The sequence below is a fragment of the Scyliorhinus canicula genome, chromosome 6 (assembly GCF_902713615.1).
Source record: "Scyliorhinus canicula chromosome 6, sScyCan1.1, whole genome shotgun sequence".
Classification (NCBI taxonomy): Eukaryota; Metazoa; Chordata; class Chondrichthyes; order Carcharhiniformes; family Scyliorhinidae; genus Scyliorhinus; species Scyliorhinus canicula.
Genome location: NC_052151.1, coordinates 185,624,106 through 185,647,239, shown reverse-complemented (window position 1 = coordinate 185,647,239; position 23,134 = coordinate 185,624,106). Strand labels below are relative to the sequence as shown.

General features: G+C 46.1%; 1 protein-coding gene across 7 annotated transcripts in view; it reads left to right on the top strand.

Moving 5' to 3' along the window:
- The window catches only part of dst (dystonin), a 665,214-nt gene that overhangs the window by 250,597 nt on the left and 391,483 nt on the right, over positions 1–23,134 (top strand). For all 7 annotated transcript variants that reach the window (XM_038800631.1, XM_038800637.1, XM_038800634.1 and 4 more), the window contains one exon: positions 12,692–12,858. In XM_038800631.1, the coding sequence (XP_038656559.1) occupies positions 12,692–12,858 (167 nt within the window). The remainder of the gene's footprint in view (positions 1–12,691; positions 12,859–23,134) is intronic.

The following is a 23,134-nucleotide window of genomic DNA, read 5'->3' as shown; positions in this document are numbered from 1 at the left end:
TAGGGGGCGCCAGAGACTCGGGTCCCGCGCATGCGCAGTTGGGCCGGTGCCAACCAGCGCATGCGCAGTTGGGCCGGTGCCAACCAGCGCATGTGCGGTGGCCGCCCTCCCCCAGGGCGGCCCCCTCCGCCCGCCCCCCCCTCCGTCCGCCCCCCCATGGCCCCCCCGCCTCGGCCCCGCCCCCCCCCGCCTCGGCCCCGCCTCTCGGCCCCCCCCCTCTCGGCGCCCCCCCACCCCCCCCCCCCCCCCCCCCTGAAGGGCGCCGAAGTTCAGCTTGCCCGGGGCGCCAGCAACTCTAGGGCCGGCGCTGAATGTACTGTGTAATTCTTGGAAAAACCTGGCAAATCCTTGTTGATTTACAATTCTGAAATGTGTGGGACGATCCACCTGTGTTCGTGTTTGCACAAGAAAGATCGTGTGGCTTCGTCTGTGTGCTTTGTTTACAGAGTTATAGACACATTCGCCCCTTACTTTTCTGATCTATCTATGATAAGGCTGCATTTCTATCAGTACAAAATTATGACATCTTGGAATGCTGAGACAGGTTTAATCAGTTACAGCCTTTTAGATACTGTTTATTTAAGGATCTTTTTCTACAAATTCCATTTAGTTATCTTGGTCTCCGCTCAAACTTTACTAAGTCTGACATCCACCAAGTCACCGAAAGACCAGTGACATTGGGTCCAAGTATGAGATGCTGGCCGTTTGCTTCCATTGACCCTGTCGATGCTGCTAATAGTCGAGGTTTTAACTCTGAAGTGTTCAGACTCTCTTACCCCTCACCTTCCTGCCCCCTCCCCACCTCCACTCTCTGAATCTCACTCTCTCACCCCCTTTAGTCAGCATTGGCAATGGTGATTCATACGGAATTGTTACTTTTTGGCACAAAATATAATTTACATTGAATCTCTGAACAATTTTGATTCCAAGCCAGGGTTTTCATTGAATCCTCCCTGCTGCTTTGGCTTGGCGTACTTGTGCAAGTTTCGACTGGATGTTCACTGGAACTCACTTGGCGAGTTGAGAACCCTAACTTGATATATTCCTGAAAGTTTCACCACTTCCTCTAACCACCCTGCCCCCACACTCCTGCTATTGGTCATTTGACATGTCCATCTTCAGGGTGCCTCACTCCCCCAAGCCAATTGCAGATTGTACCATGGCTCCATTGCCTGATTGGATGATTCTTGACTTGTTAGTCCCAACAGCCAGATCTTTCCCATTCTCGGAGTGTTTATAAGGAATAAACCCCAAGTGTTGAAATACGTTTTTAATCTCAATGCCTCCTGTGGTTTTTCTCCTGAGTTGCTCCCAGCAGTATCCTGCTTTGGTTTATGAGTCTTATAGCAGGAGCACCTGAGCAGAACCAATGCCATGGCTGAGAGTTTGTCAGTCTCTTGGTTTTATCCAACTGATTTGATAAAGGTTCAGGCAGTTGAAAGTGGAGGTTCAAAAGGGTTTGCAAGGAAATAAAAAGGCAAGCCAAAAGGCTTTGTATCTTAATAAGGAATATTAAGATTAATATTATCGGAATAAGGCAGACAAACTGATGGTAAATGGATATGATCTCATAACCATTCCAGAAACATGGGTACAGTGAGATCAAAACAGGGAACTGCCAAGGCAGGAATATTGGACCTTTCGGAAGGACAGGAGGGAAGGAAAAGGTGGTGGGATAGCATTGTTATAAGAGGTGCAATGAGGACAGTTGTGAGTGATGATCTAGACCTGGGTGATGTAGAGTCCATTTGCAACGTTTTAAAAAAAAGCCAGGGAAAGAAGAGATTGGTAGTAGTATATAGACCCTCAAAAAGAAGCCACACTGTAGGAAAGGGTATAAATCAACAAATAATAGGAGCATGTAAAAAGAATAGAGCAACAGATTTTTTTTTAAAATTTAGAGTACCCAATTATTTATTTTTTTCCAATTAAGGGGAAATTTAGTGTGGCCAACCCACCTAACCTGCACATCTTTGGGTTGTGGGGGTTAAATCCACGCAGACACGGGGAGAATGCGAAAACTCCACACGGACAGTGATCCCGAGCCGGGATTTGAACCCGGGTCCTCAGCGCCGCAGTCCTGGGGCTAGCCACTGCGCCACATGCCGCACTCGAGCAACAGATATTTTTCATCAGTCTTTACAGTGGAAAATGCTTTGAACATCCCATTGATGCTGAAGAATATAAGGGAGGAATTAAATACCATCACCATCACTGGAGAAGTAGAATTAGACAAACTAACGGGGCTAAACGCAGATAAGTCCCCTGGCCCTAATGACTTGTATCCTAGGATGCTAAAAAAAGAAGCTACAGAAATAGTGGATTAATTAGTGTACTTTTCCAAAAGTCCTTGGATTCTAGAGACGTATCGGAGATAGACTGAGATAGATAGATTCCTGATCAGTAAAGGAATCAACGGTTGCGGGGAAAGGGCAGGAAAGTGGATGTGTGGAATGTTGGATCAGCCAGGATCCTATTGATTGGCAGAACAGGCTCGAGGGGCCGAATAGCCTACTTCTGTTCCTATTTCTTATGGTCTTAAGAGTTTGCAAAGGGATATGGATAGGTTAAGCAAATGGGCAGAAAGTGGCAAGTGGAGTGTAATGTGTGAAAATATGAAGTTGTTCATTTTGGAAAGGAGAACAAAAGAAGAGTATTATTTAATTGTGGAAAAACTACATAAAGCTGAAAAACAAAGGAGGAACTTGTGCACGAAACACAGAAAGCTAGCACACAGATGCAGCAGGTCATCAGCAAGACTATGGAATGTTGGACATTATTTCAAGGGGGTTGGAGTATAAGAGTGGGGAGGTCTTATTGCAACTGTACAAGGCATGGGTGAGACCACATCTGGACAAGTGTGAGCAGTTTTAGTCTGCATATTTTAAGGAAAGATTGTGGGCGCGATCTACCGGCCTCATCCCACCGAAACTGGGGCAAGACGCCGATGGTAGATCCTGGGAGAGGCTCGCATGGGACTACTGACGGGCGTTGCATCTCAATGGGCGGGATCCAGTCTCGCACAGCTCAGTAAGTTTAAGAATCCACTTAGCTTAGCTGACGCTGGATCAAAACGCCCACCCCGCGGGATGTACCTGCCTCGCTGAGGAGACCCAGATGCCATTCAGTACTCGTCCCCACAAATTGGGACCAGGCGGAATGGTACCTGACGATCCGAGGCCTCCGAGGTGGTCGGCCTCCAGGCAGGGTGACACCTGGCACTGCTGGTGCCACCCAGGCACCATGGCACTGCCAGGCTGAAACCCTGGCAATGCCACCTGGCACTGCCAGGGTGCCCAGGTGGCACTACCAGGCTGTTGGGGACACTGCCAGGCTGGCAGTGCTAAGCTGGCAGGCTGGCATCTTGCCACACCGGAGATCCGATCTGGGGGTGCCCTGCCATATGAGGTGAGATGCGGGGGGACCCGAGGACCACCTTTTCGGTACGTTGGATGTTTGGGGGGGGGGGGGGTCAAGAGATCAGGATGCCGATTTTATGTGAGTCCTGTTCTCTTCCTGCACTTAGGAGGTCCGCTCGCTGAGGGGGCGGGGGTTTCCCTGCCAGGGCACTAGAAAAAAAGGAGTGCCACTAGATAGCAGGTGCAGGGAATGACCCTGCTATTAGTGCCCAAAATTGACGCTTTTTAGTTAGATGGTACCCATTATATCATTGGATGCGGTTCAGAGAAGGTTCACGAGGATGATCCCATGTATGGAGGGATTGTCTTTTATGAGCAAAAGTTAAACAGGTTGGGACTCTACTCATTGGAATTTAGAAGAATGAGAGGTGTTCTCATTGTTAAGGGGATTGACAGAGTAACTGCTGAAGGAATGTTTCCACTCACGGGAGAGCCAAGGACCAGTGGGCATAATCGCAGAATAAAGGGGCGCCAATGTAAGACTGAGATGAGGAGGAATTTCTTCTGAGTGTTGTGAATCTTTGAGCTCCTTGCTACAGAGAGCTGCCTATATTTAAGGCTGATATACATAGATTGTTGATCAGTAAGTGAATCAAGGGTATGGGGAAAGGGCAGGAAAGTGGACGTCAGGAATGTCGGATCAGCCATGATCCGATTGAATGGTGGAGCAGGTTCGAGGGGCTGAATCGCCTGCTCCTATTTTATATGGTCTGATGGGTTAATACATATACAACGCATAGCTGTCTGTTTATGTAAACAGTGGATTCAGTTCATGCACTGCTGGATATCGTACATTAGGATTGTGTGAGGGACAGGAAGTGGACAAATTGCAGCTGTTCATGGCCCTGTTGAATGGGGACTGGGTTTTTTCAGATGGCCTCTGATCTGTCCTCCTCTTGGGCAATCTTTAAGAGGATGTTCAAAACCGCAACGCTGAAAGTTCAGAGCGTGTTCAAAGGCAGGGGAGATCTGGGTAAATTTATATTACTGGTTCAAAACACAATGGTGGAAGTCAGAGTAGGCGTTTTAGGAAGAAGGGGTGTCTGGATAAGAGTTCACATTCCTACCCGTGCAGCACGGTAGCATAGTGGTTGGCACAATTGCTTCACAGCTCCAGGGTCCCAGGTTCGATTCCTGGCTTGGGTCACTGTCCGTGCGGAGTCTGCACGTTCTCCCCGTGTGTGCGTGGGTTCCCTCCGGGTGCTACGGTTTCCTCCCACAGTCCAAAGATGTGCAGGTTAGGTGGATTGGCCATGCTAAATTGCCCTAAGTGTCCAAAATTGCCCTTAGTGTCAAGATGGGGTTACTGGGTTATGGGGATAGGATGGGGGTGTGGACCTTGGGTGGGGTGCTCTTTCCAAGAGCCGGTACAGACTCGATGGGCCGAATGGCCTCCTTCTGCACTGTAAATTCTATGATCATGCTTCCAATAGAATGAAGAAAAAATGAAATAAAATGGTAATTTTGAAGAAAATAGCATTTCTGTATACAACCTATGGAACAGGATTGCTAAGGAGATGGTGGGAGCAGTTAGTCTGGATCTCTTCAAATTCAAACTTCTCTCAGGAAATTGAGATGCAGTATTTGACTAATTTGGCCTGTGCTCAGCATAGTCTATTTGGGAGAATTAGGTGAACTTGGACCTCCGGTTTCCAAAGTTCTCCACCACTAGAGTTTTCTTTACTTCATATGTGGGCTGTTTTGAACTCATTGGTAGATATTGATTGTTATGGTTAGTCAACAACTCCACTGTCTTTTTGCCATGTGACTGCTGGGATGGTAGAAGGGGAACCAGCTAGGCCTTGATCTTTTTTGATCCAGAAATTCCCATGTTCCAAAAACAGTTGGGTCAAAGCTGGTGTTAATCATTTTCAAATGTTTTCATCAGTTCTTCCCCACCCACCACAAGAGTGTCAGAGGTGAATTTGCTGGAATGTTCTCATTCAGACACTCCCTGCTCGGTTTGTGTTTTACTTCAAATTTACACTGAGGTCATTTACATAAGTGAACGCCCTAAAAACTTGCCCCATTCCAGCTCCATCAACGCTGGCTGGATTATTGCCAGATTTCATGTACCCATGTCAAGAATGTACATTTAACCTTTGCCATGATCTTATTCGCTATCACTTTGTTTCACGGAGTGAGGACACTTCTTCAGGAAACCGTCTACCCCAGTCTCTGAACCACACTGAATCGAAAAGAAATAAACACATTTGTAGAATTCATAGCATCTTACAGTACAAGAGGAGGCTACTGTACAAGAGGAGGCTACAGTACAAGAGGAGGCTACTGTACAAGAGGAGGCTACAGTACAAGAGGAGGCTACTGTACAAGAGGAGGCTACAGTACAAGAGGAGGCTACTGTACAAGAGGAGGCTACTGTACAAGAGGAGGCTACTGTACAAGAGGAGGCTACTGTACAAGAGGAGGCTACTGTACAAGAGGAGGCTACTTGGTCCATTGTGCCTGTGCCGACTCTTGAGAAAGACCCATCGAATTAGTCCCTCTGACATTTGACATTTTCCTTCTTCAAATTTAGATCCTGTTCCCTTTAGAAAGATATTATTGCAACTGCTTCCACCAGCCTTTAGGCAGTACATTGCACATCATAATTCACTGCGTGAAACTGATTCGCCTCTCCTCTCCCCCCCCCAAGTTGTGCCAGTTATCTTAAATCTGGACACCCTATAAATGATCCGCGCGCCCCCCCCCCCCCCCTCCCCCTCCCCCCAAAGGGTTTTTCAGGAGGCCTCACCCAGAGGCTTGTAAGTTTGAGCAGTAATGTTTATTAGCAACGTATAACTATTTACAAATGCACAAAATATAGCCCAGACCAGGAACTGACTTCATCCTGACCGCTACTCTAGTCTCTCCATAAATCCATAACTCCATGAGCCATGGTGGTATAGTGGTGAGCACAGCTGCCTTCCAAGCAGTTGATCCGGGTTCGATTTTCGGCCATCGCAGTAATTGTTTAGGGGCTGGTTTAGCACACTGGGCTAAATCGCTGGCTTTTAAAGCAGACCAAGGCAGGCCAGCAGCACGGTTCAATTCCCGTACCAGCCTCCCCGAACAGGCGCTGGAATGTGGCGACTAGGGGCTTTTTACAGTAACTTCATTGAAATCTGCTCTTGACAATAAGCGATTTTCATTTTTTTTCACTCTGTCTACTGAATTGTCATGTGTCCTGTTATCTCATATAGTGGGGAATACTGTTCTCCAGTTCCTCACTAACCCGTACTATGCCGACCACCTTCTACTACACCTGCCAGTGGAATCTGTTTCATCGTCTCTGCTTAATCAAAGTCCGTCATAATTTTTGCTTTAAAGGGAATAATCCCAGTTTTCCCAGTCCCTCCAAGTAACTTGAGGCCTTTTATCCCTTGTACCTTTCTGGCAAATAAGCTGTCCACCTTTTAAAATCACTTTGTAAAACTAAATTCTGCTGTCACGTCTCGTGTGTGGGGCTATCTGTGGAGAACACTTAATCAGGAGTAAAGGATTCTGCCTACACCTGGGATGGAAATGGGGCATATAGGCCCTGATCTGGAGTGGAACTGAGATTGAAACGTAAATCTGTAGATAAGAAAAGGAAGATTCTTCCTTGGTGTTTAAAATAATAACCTAATGTAATTCATAGAAGCCACCACCAATACTACACACACATTAAAGAAAGATAAAGGACATTGAAACAATTCATAAGGAGTTAAGTTATCATTGCTCGGAAAATAAGGTATACAGCAAAGTTCCAATTTTGAGCCTGCAGTGGGAAAGGGTGGGCGGAAGGGTTGCCAATCCTCCAGGATTGGCCCAGATTCTCCAGGAATTGATCTCCAGGACACTGCTGTATCCAACCCTAGAGACAAATTAGCGGAAGATTTTAGAAGATTTATTTTTTTATTTTTGTGATTTTCTTTGAACATTTCTCTTCACCATGAGGAAAAAAAGGCTGTTTGGCTGACGGTCAAGGAACATCCAATTGGATGAGTCTTGTCGCTTTCCAATTGATGGAGGAAGGCAGTTGTCACGGGGATGGATATGTTGACCAAATAATGACTGGGCCATAGGGACAAGTCATGTGTTGAACCTCAAGGAATACATTTAATCACAGTTGGGAACCGAAGGGATGATGGTTGGGGTGTTAACATCATGTCTGGAGGCATCCCGCATTCTTCACAATGCATGGCATTCTAATCAGCCACTGTTGGTTTTCAGAATGGCTCCTTGCCCGAGAGAGCGATTGTAGAGGTTAATGTACAGCCTGCCATTGTAATTTCAACCTGGCTGATCGATAGTTAAAGCTGGCATCAGGCAGGATAGGAATAAAGAAAACGTCCGTAGACTTACGCTCATATTATATCTTTCCCAACTGTGGGATGTTGCAACGCACTTTAGAATGAATGGAGTACTGTAGTGTAGTCACTGTTGTAATGTTGAAACACGGTCACCAATTTACACACAGCAAGCTCCCACAAATAGCAATGTGGTAATGACCAGACCATCTGTTTTTCTTAAAAGTGATGTTGGGTGAGGGATGAATATTGGCCAGGGCACTGGGGCTGTTCTTCGAGGCAATACTATGGGATCTTTTATGTTCGTCCGAAAGAACAATGTGGGCTTCAGTTTGATGTCTCATCTGGAAAAGGACACTTCTGACTCCCTCAGTATGGCACTGGAAGTGTCAGCTTGGATCTCTGAAGTGGGACGTGGTCTCAAGATGCAAGTGCCGTCCACAGAGCCATCACTTCAGCTTCTGGTTCTTGCTCAGTACTTGGCCTGGATTGCTTTACTGCTAGACTGAGATGAAACTCTGCCTGCTGGTTAGGCATAGCCATGTATTGCATTGAAGTTCTTTGGAAATATTGTCGGACTCGATGTTGAGACAGCAGATCTTGAAGAGGTGTGTGGGTGTTCAGTTGCATCACTGACATTACAACCACCGGCTTGTGTCTTGGCAAACGAGATTCACTTCACAAACCACAATTCTGACTGGGAAATGAAGTCATTGCAGCAAGTGATTGTTGTCAGTACAATTACAGGAGCATCCCACAGAGGGAGTGCATTTGGCCCATCATGCCTGTCCCCATCCAGTGATGAAGTTTATTCAATGAAGTTCCACAGCCCTACTCTTTCCCCATTGCCTGCAAATCTTCCTTTTTGAAATAAAGGTCCAATTCCCTACTGAAAGTTATAGTTGAATTTGTTTGCACCATTCTTTCAGACAGTCCATTCCAGTTCACTAAAACAACAGTGTCTAACTAATTTGTACATCATGGGCATAAACAAAGTGCAGCAAGTAGGGTGGAAGTTTTGGCTTAACTCTGGTTAAGCAGCCATTCATGACGTTTCTGCAGATGACCTGTTCTTGCGTCTTTGCCAACGAGCAGATTAAATCCGGGCACACATTGTAGATTTTATTATATCTTCCAGGTGAACCAGGCTCAGCTATTGTAAGCCTCATCATTCCGAGTGTAACAGTTGTACCTCTGAATGTATGGTCAGCTGTGGGTCACCGTTGACACTCACCGACATGACGTCAAGCTGTTCAGATGTTGGGTCCTGCCTCGTTGTTCCAACGGGCGAGTTTCTGAACCTTGAGAGCCTAGAGTCTTTTGAGTTGATGGTGTCCTGTGCTAAGGTAGTGACCCGTTTCAGGCAATTAAAGGTTTGGACAGCTCATGCCACGACCAGAAAACACCGGCGACATTCAGGGAGGAGAGATTTTTGCCGTTTGGCAGAAATCCGACTTGTTGATTATGAAATCCCACTTTTGAAATGCTTTTCTATTCTCCAGTTCTAGCTTTTATGGCAGAGGTGCATTTGAATTATATTCTGCTATAAACATTTCAAAAAGAACACAATGTGACTCCGAGCATCCAAACACAAGAACAGAAAGGAACAGACTTGCTATTGATTCTGGCAGAGGAGCGGAGAGTGTGTGCTGTAGACCTTCCCGGCTGCTTGGGCAGTATGTTGACTGTGTAGAATAGTTGGATGTGGTTCCGGAGCGCGAGTTGCTGGGTGAGGAGGGACATCAGGAAGCACGCATTTTACAGGGAGATGGTGTGAGGCAGAGGGGCGGGACATAGCCGGGCATGGCTGCTGACTGGGAGCAAGTCAGGCGGCTAGTCACTGACTTTTGGAGACTGCAGTTTGCAAGTGTGACTTTTAATTCCTCTTTTCCCCCTGCCAATGGCATTCGCTTTACAAACATTTTGTACAATGGTTTTTCTCTCTCTCCCCAATCACCCCAGTGGTTAGCGCTGTTCCCTCACAGCACCACGGACCTAGGTTCCATTCCGGCCTTTGCTGAGTGTCTGTGTTCAGTTTGTACGTTCTCCCCTCCGTATCTGCGTGGGCTTCCTCCAGGTGCTTCAGTTTCTTTCCACAGTCCAAAGATGTGCAGGTTAGGTGAATTGGCCATGATAAAATTGCCCTTGTGTCCAAAGACATGTAGGTTAGGTGGGGTCATCAGGATAGGGTGGAGGAGTGGGCCGAGGTAGAGTGCTCTTTCAGAGGGTCAGTGCAGACTCGATGGGCCAAATGGCCTCCTTCTGCACTGTGGGGTCTCAAAAGCCTCCATCTAGGCAATGGCTGTTGAGAGCTCCATTTGAGAACTGTTGTGCACCCTGTGCCTCATGGCCCCTTTGCGAGCACAGGTGTGATAAGTGAGCAGGACTTAGTGTGGTTAAGGATACGGGCAGCAGAGTTTTGGTGACCTCCAGCTTACAGAGTATAGAATATAGGAGACCAGCCAGGACTACATTGGAACAGCCAAACATAGAGGTAACAAAGACATGGATTTGAGTGGTGGATGAGCTGAGATGGGGTGAAAATGGAACATAGAATAGAATCATAGAACCCCACAGTGCAGGAGGCCATTTGGCCCACTGAGTCTACACTGGCCCTCTGAAAGATCACCCTAGACAGGCCACCTCGCTGGCCTATCCCCAAAACCCCATAACCCCACATAATATTTTGGACACTAAGGGACAATTTAGAACGGCCAATCCACCTAACCTGCATATCTTTGGACCATGGGAGGAAACTGGAGTACCCCGGAGGAAACCCACACAGACACTGGGAGAACATGCAAACTCCACACAGTCACCCGAGGCCGGAATTGAATCTGGGTCCCTGGTGCTTTGAGGCAGTAATGCTAACCGCTGTGCCACAATGCCACCCTCTTGTTGCAGTCCTGTTGATACAAAATTGGAAATGGGTGATCTATTGACCCAGATATGTGGTTGGAAACTGATTTGTGGTGAGAACCTCAGGCAGGGATTAAAGTAGTGACTGGGAAACAGAGTGTCAGGAGGACTAAAGACAAAGACTTCAATCTTCCTCATATTAAATTGTAAGAAATTGTAACATCCGGTACTGGATGTTGACCAAGCAGACTGAGTTAGAGATCATAGATCATAGAATTTACAGTGCAGAAGGAGGCCATTCGGCCCATCGAGTCTGCACCGGCTCTTGGAAAGAGCACCCTACCCAAGGTCAACACCTCCACCCTATCCCCATAACCCAGTAACCCCACCCAACACTAAGAGCAATTTTGGACACTAAGGGCAATTTTATCATGGCCAATCCACCTAACCCGCACATCTTTGGACTGTGGGAGGAAACCGGAGCACCCGGAGGAAACCCACGCACACACGGGGAGGATGTGCAGACTCCGCACAGACAGTGACCCAAGCCGGAATCGAACCTGGGACCCTGGAGCTGTGAAGCGATTGTGCTATCCACAATGCTACCGTGCTGCCCGTGATGATGGAGGGTTTGAGAGAGGTGTTGGTGAGGCAGAGCTGGGTGTTGTCAGTGTACATGTGGAATCTGACATGCTTCTGATAGTTGACAATCGATCAAGGATGAAAAATTTCTGCCCTTTGGCAGAGTTCTGATCTTGATTATGGAATCCTGCCCGTTGAAATGTTCCGACCACCGCTGCTCCGCTCCATAGTTTTTTGTTTCAATTCACATGTACGTAATCTTGCACAGGTTGACATTGCCAAGATTAAAAACGCTGTCAAAGAACAAATAACAAAGAACAATACAGCACAGGAACAGACCCTACGGCCCTCCAAGCCTGCGCCGAACATGTTACCTGCCTTAACTAAAACCGTATGCATTTACGGAGTCCGTATCCTTCCATTCCCACCCTATTCATATATTTGTCTAGATGCCCCTTAAATGCCGCTATCGTTCCTGCTCCCACCAGCTCCCCAGGCAGCGCGTTCCTTATATTTACCACCCTCTGTGTAAAAAAACTTGCCTTGCACATCTGTTCTAAACTTTTCCCCACGCACTTTAAACCTATGTCCCCGAGTACTTGACTGTTCTACCCTAGGAAAGAGCATCTGACTATCCACTCTGTCCATGCCACTCATAATCTTGTAGAGCTCCATCATGTCTCCTCTCAAGCTCCGTCGATCCAGTGAGAACAGACCGAGTTTATCTAATCTCTCCTCATAGCAAATGCCCTCCATACCAGACAACATCCTAGCAAACCCCTTCTGATATACACCGTTGTCTTAACCTACCTGACATCCCTTAGGGATATGATGGCTACTTGTTTGCCCCACCAGCAGAAAACAAGCTTGCTAATATTTGAAGGGGTGAGTCTCCCTCAATTTCAGTGTCTCCACCTCGCTCCCTCCCCTTCATTTTGACCCTCCATAAAACCTACATCTGACCATGCACTTAGCCATCCACCCTAATATTACCTGCTTTGCATCGGTGTCAGTATTGGCCTGATTTTGTTTCCGTGAAATACTTTTAGTAAAGGCATAGATGCTAGTTGTTGTTGTTGAGCGGAGTGATGGATTTTGAGTTGTTCCCTTTGTTCCTAAGATCTGCTAAAAGACGAAACTAAATCAGTCAGGGCAGCACAGATTTATGAGGAAATTTTCAAGGTCATGTTCTGGTGTTAGTATTTACTTCTTTGTGTAGTCCGTCCATTAACTCCATTAAACGCTGAAATGTTGGAATGCTGAAGTTATTTTGGTGATTTTATACACTGGTTTGATGGTAATAGAAGGTAAACAACGAGGAAACTAATGCTCCTCCCCACTGATAATTCTGCCCATCTGAAGTAGACCTGAAGCATTTGTGTTTCACGACAGATCAGAAAGAAGTGGAATAATTGTTTCTGCCCATCACACTGCAGTGATTCTGCTACTTTGTGTGGTAATGTGTGTATTTTCAGACATTTTTGGTTTCACCCACTCAACTCTGGATACAATTTATTAACATCAGGCTTTGTTCCTCAGATCTCTGACATCCATGTTACTGGGGAGTCCGAGGACATGTCGGCCAAGGAGAAATTGTTACTATGGTCACAGCAGTCAACAGAGGGCTACGCTGGAGTCAGATGTGAGAACTTCACTTCATGCTGGAGAGATGGCAGATTATTTAATGCAATCATTCATAAATACAGGTACTGCTTTCACACATCTGGCTGCCCTCTCATAACTTTTCATGTTTCGATTTAAGAATATGAAGTGTATGAACTTTTTTTTAACATTTGTTCCTGAGATGTGAGCATTGCTGGAAAAGCCAGAATACAGGAAAGGTTCTTTGTTAAACTAGTCTGAATCATAAATATAAGATGGTCACTAATAAGTTCAACGAGGAAGTTCGAGAGACATTTCTTCGCCCAGAGATTAACGGAAATGTGAAACTCACTACCACAAGGCGTAATCCAGATGAATAGCATAAATGCATTCAAGGGGAAGTTGGATAAATACTGGAGTTGAGAGAGAAAAGAAAGAAAGCGAGAGATGCAGTAAGGTGGGAGGAGGATCTTGTGAAGCATCAACACCAGTATAGCCAGTTAACTGAATGGACTGTTTCTGTGCTGTGTACTTGATATAAATCCAGTAGCCAAATCAGTGCAACGAGTGCCAGTATAGAATCATAGAATTTACAGTGCAGAAGGATGCCATTTTGCCCAACAGAAAGCCTTGGCAATGGGTATCAGATCAGACAGCATTTGTGGAGAGATTATCAGAGTGAATGTTTCAGGGTGCTGACTTTTTGGCGGAAATGGAAAAGATGTAGCTTTTGAAAGCAAGTACAGAGGCTGGAAAAAAGGAGAGAGAGTGGAGGAAAGAGCTAAGGGAAAGACTGGTTGGACAAGTGAAGGAAATAGAAAACAATGAAGATGCACAAGGTGAAAGAGAGAAACCGCAATCCCATTGGAGAGAAGAGCAGAGCTTCAAGGTGGGCTTTCCTGGAGAGGGTTGGCAGTGAATTAACACAAAAACAAAAGCTGTGGATGGCAGAAATCTGAAGTAAACTTGAAAGTGCCGGTTGTATTTGCTGCTTTAGATTAATAAACGTGATCAATTGTAACCCAATCTGTTTGTTATTACAAGTAACAAAGGGTTTTTATTATTTAAAAAATATATATCTTTATTGTCACAAGTAGGTTTACATTAACACTGCAATGAAGTTACTGTGAAAATCCCCTAGTCTCCACATTCCGGCGCCTGTTTGGGTACACAGAGAGAGAATTCAGAATGTCCAATTCACCGAACAGCACGTCTTTTGGGACTTGTGGGAGGAAACCAGAGGAAACCCACGCAGACACGGGGAGAACGTGCAGACTTCGCACAGACAGTGACCTAAGCCGGGAATCAAACCTGGGACCCTGGCGCTGTGGAGCAACAGTGATTGGGAGGGGACTTTGAACTTTGACGCAAATTTAAAAATTGTACTTTTAGATAGCCCTTTATGGGGTAAATGGCACACTGGCTGGGGAAGATCGCTGAACCATGCTGGATTCCCTGATCTCAGAAATGAAAATTGATCTCTGCATTCCAGATCTGGTGAGGGCAATGGTGCTGGCAGGTGAGAGAAGGATCTTGTCAGCTCTGCTGCTCAGTAAAAGATTTGCTGACATTTAGCATCCAAGCAACATTGTAAGAAGGGTCATTGTTGGGAAAAGGGCAGTTTGACAATTCTGAAACAATACCCATGTGAGCCCGCACCATCAAGAGGAATATTCAGTGCTGAGTGGGAGGGCAAGGAATACGTTAATTGCTGCGGCCAGTCTTCAGTGTTTTATTTGACATTGCTAATGTTTGTTGGCTGACCAAACCCATTCCCAACTGAAGCTAAACTTCTTGTGACTTCAACTTATTCCGACTTCAACTTATTCCAAGGCTCTCCTGGCTGTAACCATGGCACCCCATACTGTTCATGAACCTAAACCTATCCCAAATGCAGCTACCCATATCCTAACTCGCACCAAGTCCCAGTCACCCATCAAACAGTCTGCTTGTGCCTCGAATATTAAAATTCTTAGCTCCATGTTCAAATTCCTCCATCGCCTTGCGTCTCTCCATCTCTGCGAGCTACGACCAAACCCGCCGATATCTCGGAATTCCTCCGATTCTGACTTCTTGCCCGTCTTCCACTTAGAGATGGGATGAAAGCAGTACTTTTATGAACACCTGTGCTGTAAAATGAGTTTCCCCAAAAAACTACTTCACAGCACGGTAGCATTGTGGATAGCACAATGGCTTCACAGCTCCAGGGTCCCAGGTTCGATTCCGGTTGGGTCACTGTCTGTGCGGAGTCTGCACATCCTCCCCGTGTGTGCATGGGTTTCCTCCGGGTGCTCCGGTTTCCTCCCACAGTCCAAAGATGTGCAGGTTAGGTGGATTGGCCATGATAAATTGCCCTTAGTGTTGGGTGGGGTTACTGGGTTATGGGGATAGGGTGGAGTTGTTGACCTTGGGTAGGGTGCTCTTTCCAAGAGCCGGTGCAGACTCGATGGGCTGAATGGCCTCCTTCTGCACTGTAAATTCTATGATTCTATATGGCTAACTGTCGTAAAGTGGAATTTTACTTCTGTTTTCAATATGCACTATCCTGCCAAGGAAAGGTTAAAAGGAGTTTTGTTTACTCGTAAGACCTTTCCTCTGTGCTCTATGTTTTGGAAGTGTCAATGGGATGGAATTCCATAATTTGGGTCCGCCCGTTCATTACAGAAAAAAATAATTGTGTGTGTAAAATTGTGTGTGTAAAATTGTCATGGTTGGGTAACCTGTGGTTTTTGTGATTGACGTTGTTAGTAAGATTGCAGTTTAAATAATTGTTTCTGCCTGGGTGTGTGCTAGGTCTAGCAGTGAAGATGCAGTCTTCAGGTGATGTGAGGCACACAAGAAATGGTTGCCAGGCATTTATCTGATTGAAATATTGCATAAGAACCTTACAGTGATGCATAAGCAAACACTTGGAGGTGACGTAGATCAACATTGTAATGCTTTGGGTAAAAGACAACCCGTCCAGTTAATTATTCTGAACCTCCCATGTTTCTTGGCATTATTCTGCAGCTGATAGCCCTGGATCCTGTTTACCGCAGTGTGTTTTCAGTTCCACCGTTCTATCTTTTTTAAAATTTAGAGTACCCAATTATTTGTTTGTCCAATTAAGAAGCAATTTAGCATGGCCAATCCACCTACCCTGCACATCTTTGGATTGTGGGGTGAAATCCACGCAGACACGGGGAGAATGTGCAAACTCCACATGGACAGCTACCCAGGGCCGGGATTCGAACCCGGGTCCTCAGTGCCACAGGCAGCAATGCCAACCACTGTGCCACATGCCGCCCCCCCCCCCACTGTTCTTTCTTTCTCTCCCTCTAATTTGAAAATAATTGTTGCCCAAATTTCTTTTTTATTGGATATGCTTCACTTTAAACTGATTCCCTTGTCCAAAAATGATAGACTCCCATTCATAGAGTACCTTCGCACCACCCCAGGATGTACGAAGTTGCTTTACAATCAGTGAAGCACCTTTGAGGTGTAGCCACTGTAGGGGAACATTGTAGACGGTTTGCACATAGTAAGCTCCCGTAAGCGTTCATAGAACATAGAACATAAAACGATACAGCGCAGTACAGGCCCTTCAGCCCTCGATGTTGCACCGACATGGAAAAAAACTAAAGGCCATCTAACCTACACTATGCCCTTATCATCCATATGCTTATCCAATAAACTTTTAAATGCCCTCAATGTTGGCGAGTTCACTACTGTTGCAGGTAGGGCATTCCACGGCCTCACCCTCTTTGCGTAAAAAAAACAACTCTGACCTCTGTCCTATATCTATTACCCCTCAATTTAAGGCTATGTCCCCTCGTGCTAGCCACCTCCATCCGCGGGAGAAGGCTCTCGCTGTCCACCCTATCTAACCCTCTGATCATTTTGTATGCCTCTATTAAGTCACCTCTTAACCTTCTTCTCTCTAACGAAAACAACCTCTAGTCCATCACCCTTTCCTCATAAGATTTTCCCTCCATACCAGGCAACATCCTGGTAAATCTCCTCTGCACCCGCTCCAAAGCTTCCACGTCCTTCCTATAATGAGGCGACCAGAACTGTACGCAATACTCCAAATGCGGCCGTACTAGAGTTTTGTACAACTGCAACATGACCTCATGGCTCCGGAACTCAATCCAATAAAGGCCAACACACCATAGGCCTTCTTCACAACCCTGTCAACCTGGGTGGCAACTTTCAGGGATCTATGTACATGGACACTGAGATCCCTCTGCCAAGAATCCCACACTACCAAGAATTTTACCATTAGCCAAATATTCCGCATTCCTGTTATTCTTTCCAAAGTGAATCACCTCACACTTCTCCACATTAAACTCCATTTGCCACCTCTCAGCCCAGCTCTGCAGCTTATCTATGTCCCTCTGTAACCTGCAACATCCTTCCGCACTGTCTACAACTCCACCGACTTTAGTGTCGTCTGCAAATTTACTCACCCATCCTTCTGCGCCTTCCTCTAGGTCATTTATAAAAATGACAAACAGCAACGGCCCCAGAACAGATCCTTGTGGTACGCCACTCGTAACTGAACTCCATTCTGAACATTTCCCATCAACTACCACTCTCTGTCTTCTTTCAACTAGCCAATTTTTGATCCACATCTCTAAATCACCCTCAATCCCCAGCCTCCGTATTTTCTGCAATAGCCGACCGTGGGGAACCTTATCAAACGCTTTACTGAAATCCATATACACCACATCAACTGCTCTACCCTCGTCTACCTGTTCAGTCACCTTCTCAAAGAACTCGATAAGGTTTGTGAGGCATGACCTACCCTTCACAAAACCATGCTGACTATCCCTAATCATATTATTCCTATCTAGATGATTATAAATCGTATCTTCTATAATCCTCTCCAAGACTTTACCCACCACAGACGTTAGGCTCACCAGCCTATAGTTACCGGGGTTATCTCTACTCCCGTTCTTGAACAAAGGGACCACATTTGCTATCCTCCAGTCCTCTGGCACTATTCCTGTAGCCAATGATGACCTAAAAGTCAAAGCCAAAGGCTCAGCAATCTCTTCCCTGGCTTCCCAGAGAATCCTAGGATAAATCCCATCAGGCCCCGGGGACTTATCTATTTTCACCTTGTCCAGAATTGCCAACGCTTCTTCCCTACACACCTCAATGCCATCTATTCTAATAGCCTGGGTCTCAGCATTCTCCTCCACAATATTATCTTTTTCCTGAGTGAATACTGACGAAAAGTATTCATTTAGTATCTCGCTTATCTCCTCAGCCTCCACACACAACTTCCCACCACTGTCCTTGACTGGCCCTACTCTTACCCTAGTCATTCTTTTATTCCTGACATACCTATAGAAAGCTTTTGGGTTTTCCTTGATCCTACCTGCCAAAGACTTCTCATGTCCCCTCCTTGCTCGTCTTAGCTCTCTCTTTAGATCCTTCCTCGCTTCCTTGTAACTATCAAGCACCCCAACTGAAGCTTCACGCCTCATCTTCACATTGGCCTCCTTCTTCCTCTTAACAAGAGATTCCACTTCTTTGGTTAACCACGGTTCCCTCGCTCGACCCCTTCCTCCCTGCCTGACTGGTACGTACTTATCAAGAACACGCAATAGCTGTTCCTTGAACAAGCTCCACATATCCAGTGTGCCCAACCCTTGCAGCCTACTTCTCCAACCTACACATCCTAAGTCATGTCTAATGGCATCATAATTGCCCTTCCCCCAGCTATAACTCTTGCCCTGCGGGGTATACTTATCCCTTTCCATCACTAACGTAAAGGTCACCGAATTGTGGTCACTGTTTCCAAAGTGCTCACCTACCTCCAGATCTAACACCTGGCCTGGTTCATTACCCAAAACCAAATCCAATGTGGCCTCGCCTCTTGTTGGCCTGTCAACATATTGTGTCAGGAAACCCTCCTGCACACATTGTACAAAGAACGACCCATCTAATGTACTCGAACTATATCTTTTTCAGTCAATATTTGGAAAGTTAAAGTCTCCCATAACAACTACCCTGTTACTTTCGCTCTTTTCCAGAATCATCTTCGCCATCCTTTCCTCTACATCCCTAGAACTATTAGGTGGCCTATAGAAAACTCCCAACAGGGTGACCTCTCCTTTCCTGTTTCTAACTTCAGCCCATACTACCTCGGAAGAAGAGTCCCCATCTAGCATCCTTTCCGCCACCGTAATACTGTCCTTGACTAGCAGCGCCACACCTCCCCCTCTTTTGCCCCCTTCTCTGAGCTTACTAAAACACCTAAACCCCGGAACCTGCAACAACCATTCCTGTCCCTGCTCTATCTATGTCTCTGAAATGGCCACAACATCGAAATCCCAGGTACCAACCCATGCTGCCAGTTCCCCTACCTTATTTCGTATACTCCTGGCATTGAAGTAGACACACTTCAAACAACCTACCTGAACACTGCACCCTCCTGCGAAGTCAAATCTGTGCTCCTGACCTCTATACTCTCAATCTCCCGTACCCCAAAACTACAATCCAGGTTCCCATGCCCCTGCTGAATTAGTTTAAACCCTCCCAAAGAGCACTAACAAATCTCCCCCCCAGGATATTGGTGCCCCTCAGGTTCAGATGTAGACCATCCTGTCTATAGAGGTCCCACCTTCCCCAGAAAGAGCCCCAGTTATCCAGAAATCTGAATCCCTCCCGCCTGCACCATCCCTGTAGCCACGTGTTTAATTGCTCTCTCTCCCTATTCCTCATCTCACTATCATGTGGCACAGGCAACAACCCAGAGATAACAACTCTGTTTGTTCTCACTCTGAGCTTCCATCCTAGCTCCCTAAAGGCCTGCCTGACATCCTTGTCCCCTTTCCTACCTATGTCGTTAGTGCCAATGTGGACTACGACTTGGGGCTGCTCCCCCTCCCCCTTAAGGACCCGGAAAACATGATCCGAGACATCACGTACCCTTGCACCTGGGAGGCAACATACCAAACGTGAGTCTCTCTCGCTCCCACAAAATCTCCTATCTGTGCCCCTGACTATTGAGTCCCCAATTACTAATGTTCTACTCCTTTCCCCCCTTCCCTTCTGAGCAACAGGGACAGACTCCGTGCCAGAGGCCCGTACCCCATGGCTTACCCCTGGTAAGTCCCCCCCCCCCCCCCCCCCCCCCCACAAGTATCCAAAACGGTATACTTGTTACTCAGGGAAACGACCGCAGGGGGTCCCTGCACTGACTGCTTCTTCCCAGTCCCTCTTACAGTTACCCATCTATCTCCAGTCTTTGGTGTAACTACTTCCCTGAAGCTCCTATCTATGACCCCCTCTGCCTCCCGAATGATCCGAAGTTCATCCAGCTCAAGCTCCAGGTCCCTAACACGGTTTTTGAGGAGCTGGAGTTGGGTGCACTTCCCACAGATGAAATCAGCAGGGACACTGACGGCGTCCCTCACCTCAAACATTCTGCAGGAGGAGCATTGTACTGCCTTCCCTGACGTCACCTCTAGATTTAAAAAAAAACAAGAAAAAGAAAAAGAAAGGAAGAGCTTACCTGATATTCCCTCAAACCCTGCTCCCGCTGAAAGGTAAGCAAATTTAAAGGCACTCACTCACCTTCACGACAGGCCCCTGCTCCCGCTTCCCAACAACCGTGGTTTTTTTTTTGGTTAGAGGAGGAGGTAGGGTGGGAAACACTGACAAAGTGTTTCGGGTTTAACTGTCACTTGACAACAGCCCCTCCACAAACCACCTTCAAATTAGGCTGACCGCACTGCACGTATGCAAATTTCCCCAGAACAGCTGATCAGTAGCTCTGCTCTGCTGCCCTCTGCTCAATGTTCTACTCCTTTCATGAGATAGATGATCTGTTCCAAGTGTGGGTTGAGGGTTTAGAGGTGCAGTGTGCCTTGTGGCTGTGTGTGCTGCATCTAACATTGGTATCTTCCAGCTCGGAATGCCTAAGTCAGAATTATTTGGTGTCCGGGTGTGAGCATTCCTCACACAAAAAAATCAAACCAAGTCTCCATGAAAGTGTCTTGCAAACCGTGGTTTTATTTGTTTCTGAAGAATTTGTGACAAAAGAGTTGGATCATTGTTTTCATGGTAACGTCACATAAGCAACAACGTGGCGTTCCAGCGCAGTTTATGTCGTTGAATCATGGCCTGTGAGCAAATCGAGAGCAACGGTTGTAAAGTTAAAATGACCTTTTAGGCTGGAATATTGTGTCCAGTTCGAAGCATCACACCTCAGAATGGCTGTCAAGTCTGTAGAGAGGGTGCAGACAACATTTGTTAGAATGCACCAGGGATGGGAGACTGAGATCAGAAAGGCTGGGTTTGTTCTCCCTTGTGCAGAGAAGGTTACGGGAGATTTTATAGAGGTGTTCAAAATCAGTAAGTGTTTAAAAAGAGTAAATAGCTTTCCACTGACATACGGTCAGTAACCAGGGGAGGGAGATGCAATTATTTTTTATTGAGCACGTTATGATCTGGAATAGTGTGCCTGAAAGGGTGGAGGAAGCAAATCCAAGAGTGATTTTCAAAAAGGGAATTGGATTTTAAAAATTCAGGACTATGGGGAAAGAACTGGGGAATGGGACCAACAGGATAGCTCTTTCCAAGAACCAGAGTAGGCATGATGGACAATAAGGCAACCTCCTACGGAGGAAGGTGCGATGAGCTCTCGAGTGTAATCCTTCCCTCTGCTATGTTCATGTTTAGTTTTGAATTCTTTGGTCGGTCTGTCATATTCAACGTGGTGATTGTAACCACTGTCACATTTCAGCTTTAGTTTTGAGATCTATTGTCTCCTTGGTTTTGCAATTGTCTTCAATCTTCTACTATCTCTCTGACATTAGAGCCCAGGTGTAGAATGAGAAAATGTTGTTCAGCATTGACTCAACTGAAAGTTCTACTTAAAAAAACTCCCTGGTCCCAAAGATAAGGAAAGGATATCCCAGAATATTCATCCCAACATTTCAGTGACTCATCATGGGAATTTGCTGTCTTGATGACACAGAACTAATTGATGAAGAGCAGGGGAGTCTGCGAGAGCCCTATTTGTTCTTCAATCAACATCACTAAACCAAATTTTCTGGTCGGTTATCGCATTGTGCAAGGCATGATGTTACAAACTTCAATTAGTCTGCCTTATTTCCCTAACTACAGCATTGACAACATTTCTAAAGGAGACCACGCAATATTTTGGGACTTCCTCAGATTGTGAGCAATATAGAATCGCAAATTCTATTTCTTTACTTGTTGGAATGATTTTCTTTCCTGCAACCACTGAACTTAGTTTGTAGGAAGTACTTAAATGCAATCCATGTAACACAACTGGAATTCTATATAACTTTGTACAGATATGTTTTGAAAGAGGTTCATTGCTTTGCCATAATATGCCCAAACTTGCCTTATCCTTGGCTGGGCTGAACACTCAGATATTTGTTTATATTGTATCTAATTGCTTGATTGCCTGTTCAAGCAGATTCCTGAATGTACCTCCCAGGTTTATAATATTGGAACTCGAAGATCCCTCGGAGCAGCCCCTAGTGAAATGTTTCACCGTGCATTTAATAGTAAGTGACGCTAGGCTTTTGGGTGATCCGACTTTCAAGCTTTGATTTAAGCTGTTTGTGTGGGACCATCCAAATGGTAATTTACACACGACGACAAGCTTTTGCAGTGCTCGTTCTTGTCAGATTCATTACGGCCATCCGATTGAGACCACCGTACCCTGTTGTCGCTTTCTCCTGCATAGTGTACAGTTGAGCATTTATTTAGCTTTGTTGACCTTGGGATTTCCGAATGCACTTTACAGCCAATGAAGCACTCGGGAAGCTATACTGTAAGAAACATGGCAGCTAATTTGTGCACAGCAAGCTCCCACAAATGACAGTGAAATGAATGACCAAATCATCTGTTTTGCTGATTAGGGAGGCGTGCAAGCTCATGGCATCAAGGAGACCACTATTGCTCCTCTTCGATTGGTGATGTGGGATGTTTCACATCTGCCTGAGAGGGCAGACTGGCCTTTGGTCTGACATCTTATCTGAAAGATGCCACTTCCAAAAGTACAGCGCTCTGTCAGTACTGTTCCATCTGGATGGTGGAGGTTGAGGGTCTTGGAGGGGCAGCTGGAGAAACCTTGAGCCTTCGCTGTGGCTCACTTTTGCAGATCGTACACAACACACAGTACGCCAGGTATTTAGACAGTCAGAGAGGTTTTGATCAAGCAAACTGCATTGTCCTGGATGGTGTTGTACTTTGGGTGTTGTTGGAGCTGCACTCATCCAGTCAATTGGGGACCATTCCATGACACTCCTCATTTGTGCCTTGTTCATAGTGAATAGGGTTTGCAGAGTCAGAAGGTGAATAAGTTGCTGTATAATTCCCAGCCTCTGACAAGCATATGTCTGGTCCAAT